We start from the raw sequence: 13,699 nt of genomic DNA, 5'->3' as shown, positions 1-13,699 counted from the left end.
AACCTCCCTCTTACTTGCTGGCATCCATCACTTCTCAGCACGCGGTGGTGTCCATATATATATATATATATATATATATATATATATATATATATATATATATATATATATATATTATATAGAGCAGGAAAACCGGCACTCACGAAACCGCGGTCAAAAGTGCCTGGGTGCAGTCCTAGATAGAAATCATCAGATGTAGAAATAGTGAAGATCGCACTCGCAGGTCTTAGTGTAGCAAAAAATTTTTTATTCTGGACAGGTGCTGACGTTTCGGCTGATACAACAGCCTTTTTCAAAGTGAAAATATCACACAAAAACGGAAACTATATACACGGTGTGGCGGGAACTTAAGGGTAATTAAAACTAAAAACACCGGGGCAGAGGAAGTGACGTGTAAAGGTTAAAACACAAATTGCAATCGAAAGAACACAAAATATAAACAAAAAATAAAAATAGAATCAGGTTAAAATCAAAGCAATAGTAGCGAAAATTAATGAATACATATATAGACATCCTTAGGATATATGCTCAGACAAGACACCGTTCAGCGTGAATACGGTAACCTAGGGCGATACAGTATAGCAACATTTCTGGAAAGACTGGATCCTGTGTCGGAAATTGTTACTTTCACAAAATAAACGTATTTCTTAACTGAGGCCACTCTATAGCAAATAGAATAAGCAGCTCGGACCCGACTAGGTACAAAGTGTGTAGATACGAAGAATCAATGTGTCAGAAGAAATTTAGGAAACGAGTGGAGTATAGGTGAAGAAAGAGGAAAAGAAAAAGCTGTAAAAATGGCACAAAATGCAAAAACAGTTCAAAGTATATAAAACATAAAAAATAAAATAAAGGATAAAAAGTATCTCACCATTGTGCTGCTTTAAAGGAGGACGCAAACAAAAATCAAGGATCCGATGATAGAGGTGTTACCGCATATTGGTAGAGAGAGTATTTGACAAAAGTCCGTAGCTCGAGGTTATCCGATCACTAGTGTAGTGGCCAGTATTTATTCATTACTGAGTCCGTGAACCAGGGTGTCACATAGGTCGTAAGACGGTTGGTTCGTGGATCGAGGTAGTGTGGAGGCTGGTATTAATCCATTGTAGAGTAGGCGAAACAACAGTGTCAATCAATCAGTGACTAATTGTCCGGTGTTCAGAGGGAGATCCCTTCAGTCTGGACACGATCACTCGGAAGCATACTCACTCATGGACCGTCACATATTCTAGCAGGTGCTCGTGTTGCATTGTAGCATCTAAGGTTCGAAGGTATCACATCGCAGAGCGGCAGCGATCGAAAAATCAGCTGTCACTCCGCGAATGGACAACACCTCATACCCAGGGATGTGCAGTGTGCTTATCCTGCCGACTTGACACGATTGCATTCGGAGGTCGACCATCCACCAATGTACAGCCAGGGGGTATCGGAGAGGCTTTAGCATGGCAGTTCACCGGTTGCAGCGCCTTAAAGCAAAGTAGTGCGGATCATACCATACTCAATGGACAACCTATCGGTTCCGGCCAGTAGTGCTTCAGATAGCCAAAAAGCTGCAGCGGAATTGGCAACTCTTTTTGTGGTTACAAGTATAGACTAGGCACGGATACACATGTCTATGAACAAAAATGCTTAGAGATCCACAGCAAGAGGGTCCCAAAATCAAAGATTAGTGTTGCAAAAGCGAAGATCACTCGAGCATAATCAATAGATATATTGCAAAAGCAGCAAAAAACAAAGAAAAAATAAAGAAAAATACTTTTTATCCTTTATTTTATTTTTATGTTTTATATACTTTGAACTGTTTTTGCATTTTGTGCCATTTTTACAGCTTTTTCTTTTCCTCTTTCTACACCTATACTCCACTCGTTTCCTAAATTTCTTCTGACACATTGATTCTTTGTATCTACACACTTTGTACCTAGTCGGGTCCGAGCTGCTTATTCTATTTGCTATAGAGTGGCCTCAGTTAAGAAATACGTTTATTTTGTGAAAGTAACAATTTCCGACACAGGATCCAGTCTTTCCAGAAATGTTGCTATACTGTATCGCCCTAGGTTACCGTATTCACGCTGAACAGTGTCTTGTCTGAGCATATATCCTAAGGATGTCTATATATGTATTCATTAATTTTCGCTACTATTGCTTTGATTTTAACCTGATTCTATTTTTATTTTTTGTTTATATTTTGTGTTCTTTCGATTGCAATTTGTGTTTTAACCTTTACACGTCACTTCCTCTGCCCCGGTGTTTTTAGTTTTAATTACCCTTAAGTTCCCGCCACACCGTGTATATAGTTTCCGTTTTTGTTCGATATTTTCACTTTGAAAAAGGCTGTTGTATCAGCCGAAACGTCAGCACCTGTCCAGAATAAAACATTTGTTGCTACACTAAGACCTGCGAGTGCGATCTTCACTATTTCTACATCTGATGATTTCTATCTAGGACTGCACCCAGGCACTTTTGACCGCGGTTTCGTGAGTGCCGGTTTTCCTGCTCTACATTATCCCACATTAACCTGGCACCCGTGTGTGTTACTACTATCTCCAACTTCTGTTACCTACGGATGAATTACCGGTATGGCTAGCGCCGACGGCAGAGACATTATTGACATCCCCCTCACCGGCTACCAGTTTTCAGACGCTGAAGCAGCCGACATACTATTCACTGAAACAGCCAACACCGTTACACCTACAGCATCGCATACGGATCTTTTTCATGAACTATTACGGTTACGAGAACGAGAAACAGACCTGAAACTACATTTATTTTATCTGATTTATCTGTCAGATTTTTATAAGAAACAACATATCCCTAGGGGATTTCGTGTCCGTAATATTCCCACCAAACGCTGGTGTCAGATCCTCAACAAGTGTTCTATGGACTTGATGCTATTAGTTATTGAGGAGGTTTCTAAGAATTTAACAGCTACACGCAATGAGATTTCTGCGTTTGAAGGGGCACATCTCTCCACTCTAAGACTGGATAACGACACCAACTGGCTCGACAAGCTTCAACAACAGCTCACAAGATACACGTCTGAGCTACATAAATTTAAACAACACAAGGTCACTGTCGTGAATGCAGACTATTAGAATAGGAAGGTCTACAGGTGGTTGACAGGTGGTGATGTGAATTACAACAGAACATCGAGACAGAGGGGTCACTATCTTGCTACTGGGGTAGATTCTTCGCCTTATACCAGCAACTCATCTGATGTTGACACTCCCACCCCCACACGCGGACGTGGCTACAACAGAGGTCGCCGGGGGCGGCAGACGTCTATGACTGACGGGCAGTCTTCACATACCACCCCGCTCTCAAGCTCCTCCCCTTTTTTAGGCCTAGGCCCCCAACCCGATCGGGACGCCCGCACAAAAGAAGGGGTGGCAGGCAGCACCCGTTCCACAAGACAATACAGACCCCCGAGGAAGTAGTTTTCAATCTTAGCACTCACCCATTGTCACCGGCTGAAATGTGCCTACTCTCCAAGGGCTTATCTTTTGTCCCCACTAACCATACACAGTCGTTGGAGATCATGACGGATATACATCGATTTCAAAGATCCCTGAAACTTAAAGAGTACTTTAGAAACTCAAGTGCACAACCTCCTGTGTTTAAAAGACCAAGCCGGTTCGAGCCTATCAATACACCGAAAGCCATTGAAGCCTATACAAGACTTTTAATTGACGAAACTTATAAATTAAAGCCAACACGGCAGATATACTCCAACTTATCTAAAGCTGAAAAAGAAGCACTCGTCAATTTATCTAAGAACCCCAACATTATCATAAGACCAGCGGACAAAGGGGGAGCGGTGGTCATACAAGATTACAACGATTATCGTATTGAAATCATTCGTCAATTATCGGACACTGATGTGTATCAACAACTACCTGGTGACCCAACCTCTAATTTTAAACGTCAAGTTGATGCGATTATACAAGCAGGGCACTCCAGTGGCATCCTGACAGAAGGCACTCGAGATTTCCTGATACAGGATTTTCCCGTCTGCCCTATCCTGTATACCCTCCCCAAGATACACAAGGGTTTGTCAAACCCCCCTGGTCGGCCCATAGTGAGTGCTAGGGATTCACTTTTGCAGCCGCTAGCCATCTACGTTGATCATTTTTTGCAACCCATTGTGTGGACTGTACCCACATACATTCAGGATTCAAGTGACTTTCTCATCAAATTACACGCAGCATCACCATTTCCGAGTGGAACCAAGTTGGCTACTATGGACGTGTCATCCCTATACACGGTTATACCTACAGACGAGGGCATATGCAATGTTAAAGACTTCTTAATAAGGCACCCTGAACATACGAGACCACCGATTGAATTTTTATTACAATTACTTCGACTTTGTCTGACTTGTAATTACTTCAAATTTGAGTTGTCTTATTTCTTACAGATAAGCGGGACCAGCATGGGGTCAAATGTCGCGCCATCGTTTGCGAACTTGTACATGGCAAATTTTGAGGAAACATTCATTCTACCCAAATACGGTTCCTATATCCACAAACTGTATCGTTTCATTGACGATTTGTTCCTTCTATGGACTGGCTCCACTGAGCAGTTTACCACCATGATCAATGAACTGAATGCCTTACCAACAACTATACGGTTCACGGCCACGATCGACAACAAACAAATTGCTTTTTTGGACTTGCCTGTGTCCCTGAGTGATAATGACTTCAACACCACTACGTATAGGAAATCGACAGACCGTAATACCTTGCTACATCACACCTCCTGTCATCCTCCTCACATTAAGAGGAGTGTCCCCTACTCGCAAATGATACGCATGGTTAGGAACAACTCTGATCTAGCACAACTGTATATACAGCTGGATGACCTAATACTGAGACTAACCCAGAGAGGATACCCACTACATGAGCTTCTCGCCTGCAAAGAAAGGGCCTTATTACATACCCAACGTGATTTACTCCAGAGATCGACCATCACACCGAAACCTAAAGGGAAAGAGCCTCTAGTCTTTTTGGCTACGTATACTCCCGAAGTTAAATCCCTTACACGAGCTGTACAGGAACATTGGACTGTACTTGAAAGGGACACTACACTCCCTCCCATTTTTCGAAACAGACCAAGAATAGCGTTCCGTAGAGGGAGGAACCTGAGCGATATACTTGTAAAGACTGACCCTCACCATTGCTACCAACAAAGCACCACAACAACATGGCTTAATACGGATAAGAAGGGCTGCTTTCGATGTCCATCCTGTATCACCTGCAATCATCTCATCACGGGCTCTGTATTCAATCATCCCCACTCGGGTAAACCTATCATGATCAACTACAAACTAACATGCACATCTAAGTTCCTCATCTATTTTATTAAATGTCCGTGCGGACTGCTTTATGTTGGAAAGACTATCACCACATTCCGTGAACGGATGGCCAACCACCGCTCCGCGATCAGAACAGCACTGTCTTCAGGGAAGGCGGACACTCCGGTTGCAGCTCACTTCCTGCACCACAAACACACATTGGCAAGCCTACGGTGTATGCTTATAGACCATGTACCCCAGCCTGTACGGGGTGGCAATCGTGAGAAGATGCTGCTCCAACGAGAACTAAGATGGATTCACAAACTCAACACCATTAGCCCACATGGACTTAACAAACTAATTTCCTATACTCCGTTTATACACCAGTGAGCCTGTTTCCCCGCTTCCTTCTCTATGTTTTCTTTGTGTTTGTAGTGAGTGACTGCCCTCGGATTCCTTATCATGGGATTTATGATGCAGGCTGGTATCAAGAAATTTGGTAAGAAATAATGTTTGTCTTTTTGAAACTGCACTTGCAGCATACGGTCCCCGTAACAGCTGGTCCCTGACTATTTGGTATTTATTTCGATTTCCACTCTCTCTGCTCTCACTCTTTCGGCTATTTGTACTTAACCTGTCTCTATCTCTGAATTCAATATCTTTGATCAGGGTAGCCTTGGGTGTGGTATAGGGGCTCTTTTTGTTTCTATATTTTTTCTATTTTTGTATTTTTTCTATTTTTTCTATTTTTTCATATTTATTTATTTTTTCTTTATTTTTTCTTTGTTTTTTTGCTGCTTTTGCAATATATCTATTGATTATGCTCGAGTGATCTTCGCTTTTGCAACACTAATCTTTGATTTTGGGACCCTCTTGCTGTGGATCTCTAAGCATTTTTGTTCATAGACATGTGTATCCGTGCCTAGTCTATACTTGTAACACAAGAAGAGTTGCCAATTCCGCTGCAGCTTTTTGGCTATCTGAAGCACTACTGGCCGGACCGATAGGCAGGCCCGGACTGGCAATCTGTGGGTTCTGGCATATGCCCGAGGGGCTGCTATAAGGTGCCATAGAAAGTCAGTATTTAGTGGGCTGGTGGGGGCTGTTTGGGCCTCTGTGTACCTGAAATGCCAGGGCCTATTTTAATTCTCAGTCCGGACCTGCCGATAGGTGTCCATTGAGTATGGTATGATCCGCACTACTTTGCTTTAAGGCGCTGCAACCGGTGACTGCCCATGCTAAAGCCTCTCCGATACCCCCTGGCTGTACATTGGTGGATGTCGACCTCCGAATGCAATCGTGTCAAGTCGCAGGATAAGCACACTGCACATCCCTGGGTATGAGGTGTAGTCCATTCGCGGAGTGACAGCTGATTTTTCGATCGGCTGCCGCTCTGCCGATGTGATACCTTCGAACCTTAGATGCTACAATGCAACACGAGCACCTGCTAGAATATGTGACGGTCCATGAGTGAGTATGCTTCCGAGTGATCGTGTCCAGACTGAAGGGATCTCCCTCTGAACACCGGACAATTAGTCACTGATTGATTGACACTGTTGTTTCGCCTACTCTACAATGGATTAATACCAGCCTCCACACTACCTCGATCCACGAACCAACCGTCTTACGACCTATGTGACACCCTGGTTCACGGACTCAGTAATGAATAAATACTGGCCACTACACTAGTGATCGGATAACCTCGAGCTACGGACTTTTGTCAAATACTCTCTCTACCAATATGCGGTAACACCTCTATCATCGGATCCTTGATTTTTGTTTGCGTCCTCCTTTAAAGCAGCACAATGGTGAGATACTTTTTATCCTTTATTTTATTTTTTATGTTTTATATACTTTGAACTGTTTTTGCATTTTGTGCCATTTTTACAGCTTTTTCTTTTCCTCTTTCTACACCTATACTCCACTCGTTTCCTAAATTTCTTCTGACACATTGATTCTTCGTATCTACACACTTTGTACCTAGTCGGGTCCGAGCTGCTTATTCTATTTGCTATAGAGTGGCCTCAGTTAAGAAATACGTTTATTTTGTGAAAGTAACAATTTCCGACACAGGATCCAGTCTTTCCAGAAATGTTGCTATACTGTATCGCCCTAGGTTACCGTATTCACGCTGAACGGTGTCTTGTCTGAGCATATATCCTAAGGATGTCTATATATGTATTCATTAATTTTCGCTACTATTGCTTTGATTTTAACCTGATTCTATTTTTATTTTTTGTTTATATTTTGTGTTCTTTCGATTGCAATTTGTGTTTTAACCTTTACACGTCACTTCCTCTGCCCCGGTGTTTTTAGTTTTAATTACCCTTAAGTTCCCGCCACACCGTGTATATAGTTTCCGTTTTTGTGTGATATTTTCACTTTGAAAAAGGCTGTTGTATCAGCCGAAACGTCAGCACCTGTCCAGAATAAAAAATTTTTTGCTACACTAAGACCTGCGAGTGCGATCTTCACTATTTCTATATATATATATATATATATATATATATATATATATATATATATATATATATATATATATATATAAATGTGTGTTTATTGGCAGCACTACCCTCCATCAAGTCACCCAGTAGCTGCCCCTGTGCACAGAAGGATCAAGGATCGGCATGCACCATATAGTAGAGGGGAGGCATTGGATCCCAATTACGATAAAAAGAAAGTGAAGCAGGACATATCAAACAGTCTATTGCACAACATTGGGTAATGCAAGACACCCCATTTCTTCATTTACATTTATGCCAATTGACTGTGTAAAGACTCCCTATAGGGGTGGAGATATAAACCAGTTACTGTTACAAAAAGAAGCCTTTTGGACACATGGATTGGGATGTGAGGCCCCAAGGGGACTGAATACTACACTCCAGTTGAACTGTTTTTTAACAAATAAACTCCAGTTGAACTGTTGGTTTAGGAACGGATCAGGTTCTGTCCATTATGAGGGATTCAAGCCTATTAAAAATTAACCTCTTTTGTAAAAAGAAATCTATTATTAACTATAGATATGTTTTAATGTATTGGATTATACATAATCATGTGAGTTTTGTAAATGAACAGGGAATAGGCAAGTATCTATAATATGGTACGTTATGCACGGCTATGGTTGTTTCTAGAGATTTTTCATTGGGTTTATTTAATCACAGATGTAAGCACTTTAAGGCACTGACACTTTAAAATGCTTTTAGGATCCTATTTATTTATATTAATATGGTATTTTTTTATATATATTGTTGCACATTGCACATTTCATGTTTACATATTTATTGTGTATTTTTAAGTGCCTTTTTGTGATATGTACTAGCTGGAGCCACGTCGTCTCGTCTCACTGTATATTCGTTTACTGCTGAGATAACAATAAAGTTTACTTTGACTTTTGACTTTGTCGTTTACTAAGACTTAAGCTCCCCATAGACGCGACGATTCTTCTTGCCGAACGACCGATTTTAGGGAAGCCCGACCAATTATCGTGTGGTTAGTGGTATTCGAACGATCGTACATCTTACGATTTTTCGGCCGACATCTGTCGGGAAATTGATCGGCCAGGTCAAAAAATCTTTGTCGGTCCCAGTGCAATCTCTCTATGTTTGCAGGGCCAAGCAGGCAGCTCCCCTTTGTTTTCCTGGTAAATTGGTCTTTGTAGTTGATGGTAAATTCGTACGATCGTACGATCGTTCTGAGAAGATCGCGGTCTCACGATCAGGATCTGATCTTTTAAAAATCTCAACATCTATGGCCAGCTTAAGGGTGTTATTTATTAAAGTCCGAATGCTAACAACTCAAAACAATTTGAGTTTTTTTTACTATAAAATCCGAATCTTTACTGGGGAAAAAACCAGAATTTTTCTAGATTTATTATACCCCCAGGATGCAAAAAGTCAGAATCCGAACCTGTCGAGGTTCTGTAGAATTTAATGGCTGAGGTCCTATTTGAAATTTAGAAGATATTAAGGTCTGCGCTGGGTTTCATACGATAATCCAAACATTTCTGGCTTCTACACCGATTTTACGAAAAATTTTGGCTTTTTGGCCGTCAAATCCAAATAATTCGGATTTTACGCATGACAATCCTAAAAAGTCGCAGTTTATGTGCGACAATCCGACAAAGTCACGGTTTTTCCAGATCTGATTTTTTCATGCGTTTTAAATGATAAATAAGGGTAAATTGTGGACTCTACTTTGGTCAGACTTTTTTTTATTTAAAACATGAGAAAAAATCTGCCCCTTAGTTTCCGGCCATACAAGATTTAAATCTGCACATGATATCACAGGCACTTTCATATTATGTGGGTGGAGGCTATTTAAGTAAGAACTATGTAAGTATTTTCACCTTGAAAAAGGTTCCAATGGGGACAGAAATGTCAGTTGTACATACTATGCAATAAAACACTACTTTTTTGACACTGCAAGACCTTCAGTGCTCATTTTTGATTATTTTATATTGTTTTGAGTCATATGCCCATGTAGAACTATTGATACACTTCAATGAGGGTATCTAGCAAGTACCCACCTTTTACCAATGAAGTGCACATGCTTAGCTATTGGCATTCAGTTATTTTGTAACGGTCATTTTAACTAATCTCTTCTACTGTAAAAGGCACAGGTCTATACATGAACTAATATTATTAAATATGACACCAACATTTACAGCCTGATTTGATATACCCTGTATCGTTATATATGATATCTCACTATAGATATATTGTGATTTGTAAAACACTCTTTTTTTATTTGGTATTGGATTTGTCTACATTTCAGCCAGCAATAAGTAGTAATAGAGGTCTCATGCACACTATTGATGAGTGATTTGTTGGACATAAAAGCATTTATTTCAGAAGCATGGGACACATATAGATTTCTAAATTTCAGTAATATGCAACCTAAATACATAACTGCAATTCTGCATATTAATGCACAACTTAGTTTAAATAATGATTAATAGTCTTGCTAAGCGACCGTAAGAAGACATTTGGCCTATTTAAGTTTATATATTTTAGTTAGTGGCAGCTAAGATTATTTGTCAATTTTATGATTTATCACATTCAAAATGGAACTGCGTGGATTTCTTATACTAGTGTATAACCCAGTAGACACACAGTAATTGGGATAATGTCCATCGTAAATTAATTGTTTTCATGATAATCTCTTTGATTATATCATTTGGGAATCATATAATTTATTATCATATGTGTGAAAATACTCCATGAAAACAGACATTATGACATCACAGGGCAGGGAGACTAAACCAATGATGTCATAATGCTGTTTCCATGACTACCAAATGCAGGAAACATAAACAAATGAGGTCATAATGCTGTTTCCATGACTACCAAATGCAGGAAACATAAACAAATGAGGTCATAATGCTGTTTCCATGGCTACCAAGGGCGGGAAACTAAACCAATGATGTCATAATGCTGTTTCCCAGCTGCTGTTGGAGATTCACTGGCTTAACTCATTTGCTTTTTTTCTTTCGTCAGAGGAGGAGTGTAGGAGAGACGAGAGGAGAAAAGTATCTTATTTTAAGAATATTCTTTTTTTTAGAAGACTAATAACAGGTAAATGGAGGGACTTTTAATAGAGGGTAGAAAGAATTACTTTGCTTAAATATTTTACTTTAAAAAGAGATATTAATTTTACAGGACCGATAGATCATGGAAAGCAATAGCTAGATAGGTAGATGACTAGAAGATAGAAATAGATAGATTCATATGTGTCCATAATAATAGATCAAATACATTGTAATACCACAGAATAAGGCCACTAAGGGGCAGATTTATTATTTGGTGTAAAAATGGCAACATAATTCGGCACACACACATCACCAATATTTTACACATCTTTTCTTCCGGCAACTTCCATTGAACTTACTTACAAAGCCCTAAAGCAGTGTAAAATAACAACGTTAAATCTGGCACAGTGTAAAATAAGACACACCTTGATAAAGGCTCCATTTACTTTACACAGCTTTTTTACAACTTTTTAATTAGCAGATTTTATTTTAAACAGCATAAATAATCCCTAAATGTGTGATGTCACAATGATCTTGTTCTGTTTCCATGACAACCCAGCCCAGCTAAAAGTAAATGCAGGTATGGGGTCCGTTATCCGGAACCCCAATATCCAGAAAGCAAATTATGGAATGGTCGTATCCCATAGACTCCATTTTATCCAAATAATCCAAATTGTTCAAAATGATTTCCTTTTTCTTTGTAATAATAAAACAGTAGCTTGTACTTGATCCAAACTAAGATATAATTAATCCTTATTGGAGGCAAAACCAGCTTATTGGGTTTATTTAATGTTTACATGATTGCCTAGTAGACTAGAACTAGACTAGGTATGGAGATCCGAATTATAGAAAGATCCATTATCTGGAAAACCCCAAATCTGGATAACACGTCCCATACTGTACTGCTAAGGATTCAATGCCATTCAGATCATTTGTGCATTACCTTAAGATATCAATGTTTATACCTACAGCAGACTGGAAAACCTACTGTGAAAATGAAAATTCTGTGCGTTTCTGCTAAACTTGTCATTCTCTCTTTATTTTTAGATATTTACCATGAGTAATTTCGATTCACCAAACAATCTTTTTCCAAATGGAAATATCATTCTGACGTGGAATGAAACGTCGCCCATTGGAGCAGGTCTACAAAACCTGGGCAATACATGTTACATGAATTCAGTACTGCAGTGCTTAACTTATACACCGCCACTGGCCAATTATTTGCTTTCCCTTGAGCATTCTCAGACATGTAAGTATGGAAGTATCTCTGCTTTCTCCCAAATTATCAGATACATTTAAAGAAATGAGCACAGCTTTCTTACATTATGGTTCTATTTTTTTCTTTTCAGGTTCCCAAGGGTGGTTCTGTATGATGTGTTTAATGCAGAACCATATCACTAAGGTTATGGATAAACCTGAAGAAGGATTTGTTGTGCCAGTTGATATCTACTTCAACCTATGCAGTGAGTATACATCCGTGTCAACACGTTTAGGGGCAGAATTAGCAATATATGAGTTTAGAGCTAAAAAAATAAAAACTCACCCACTTTCTATTAATTCCTATTTTTATAACCATATTTATTAAATGGTGAGTTGAAAAGGGCTCCATCTAAAACACATTATTACTATCAAATAAATATTATTAAATACATATATTTTCAAATAGAAAGATATCTATTACAAAACACCAAATCTGACTCTTTTTTTCATGTCTTATTAGATATTGCTAGTCACTTCATCGAGGGACAACAAGAAGACGCCCATGAGTTCCTTCGCTATACTATCAATGCACTGCAACAGGCTTGTCTGAGCGACAGGTAAGGGCAGTGAAAAAAAACTGCAAAACCAGATCAGTAATATAAGCCATCCCTGTATGTTAGCTATTGTCTAATATCTTCTTTTCTCTTTTAGCCAATATGCAAGGACAACTTTCATTTCTCAAGTGTTTCAGGGATGCCTACGTTCAAGAGGTAAGCTTTGAAAACTTTATAAAAAAATATAATAAAGATATGGGACCTGTTATCCAGAATGCTCGGGACTTGGGTTTTTCCAATTAACTGATCTTACATAATTTGGATCTTCATTCCTTAAGTCTACTAGAAAATCATGTAAACATTAAATAAACCCAACAGGCTGGTTTTGCTTCCAATAAGGATTAATTATATCTTAGTTGAGATCAAGTACAAGTTACTGTTTTATTATTACAGAGAAAAAGGGAATCATTTTAAAAATTTGCATTATATGGATAAAATTGAGTATATGGGAGATGGCCTTCCTGTAATTCAGAGCTTTCTGGATAATGGGTTTTTGGATAACGGATCCAATACCTGTATCATTTGTTTCCATCCATCAGAACATAAGCGATTTCAAAAATAACATATACATTGGGGCACAGTGTCTCATTGAAACCCATTGTTCTATCATAAAAGAATAATGCTCCGAGGAAAGAGAAAAGGGGGTTACAGTCATGTTCCCCATAATTAGCATACACACCCATGGTACAGAGAAATCTGCCAGGTTCATTATATGACTGTTTTTACTGTTAATCCATGCGGGTAATAGAAAGGGGTTATGTGAGCGAATGCTCCATTGTAGTAATTGTGGGTTTCAATTCAAATTCTTGTCATTTTCAGTATGTTTTATTTTTATCTTCATTGAAAATAGTTTAGAAGGAGAACATTAAGCCCTTTGATATGTTTTGCTTATATAATGTTTTCTTGTGTTGCAGTGACGTGTCTGAACTGTACCGAGGCATCTGACACCTATGATCAGTTTATGGACATACAGCTGGATATTAGGGTACATCAATTTTCCAGATACAATAATATTTATTTGTTATATATTTTAGCTTGCATAAGAAGCTAATGTTCTCTTTTTTTTAA

At 39.0% G+C, this 13,699-nt stretch overlaps 2 protein-coding genes across 2 annotated transcripts in view; one reads left to right on the top strand and one right to left on the bottom strand.

Moving 5' to 3' along the window:
• nt5c2.L (5'-nucleotidase, cytosolic II) overlaps positions 1-13,699 on the bottom strand; it is a 96,519-nt gene that overhangs the window by 72,323 nt on the left and 10,497 nt on the right. The gene's annotated exons all lie outside the window — the stretch shown is intronic.
• On the top strand, positions 12,197-13,699 carry LOC121395345 (ubiquitin carboxyl-terminal hydrolase 36-like). The gene is made up of 4 exons (XM_041568675.1): positions 12,197-12,280; positions 12,538-12,634; positions 12,729-12,787; positions 13,546-13,699. Exons 1-4 carry the CDS (start codon positions 12,199-12,201, stop codon positions 13,680-13,682), a joined length of 375 nt encoding a protein of 124 aa, XP_041424609.1. The 5' UTR covers positions 12,197-12,198; the 3' UTR covers positions 13,683-13,699.

This window comes from Xenopus laevis, chromosome 7L (genome assembly GCF_017654675.1).
Source record: "Xenopus laevis strain J_2021 chromosome 7L, Xenopus_laevis_v10.1, whole genome shotgun sequence".
Taxonomy (NCBI): Eukaryota; Metazoa; Chordata; class Amphibia; order Anura; family Pipidae; genus Xenopus; species Xenopus laevis.
The sequence above is the reverse complement of the archived record's forward strand: the minus strand, read 5'-3'. Positions and strand labels throughout refer to the sequence as shown.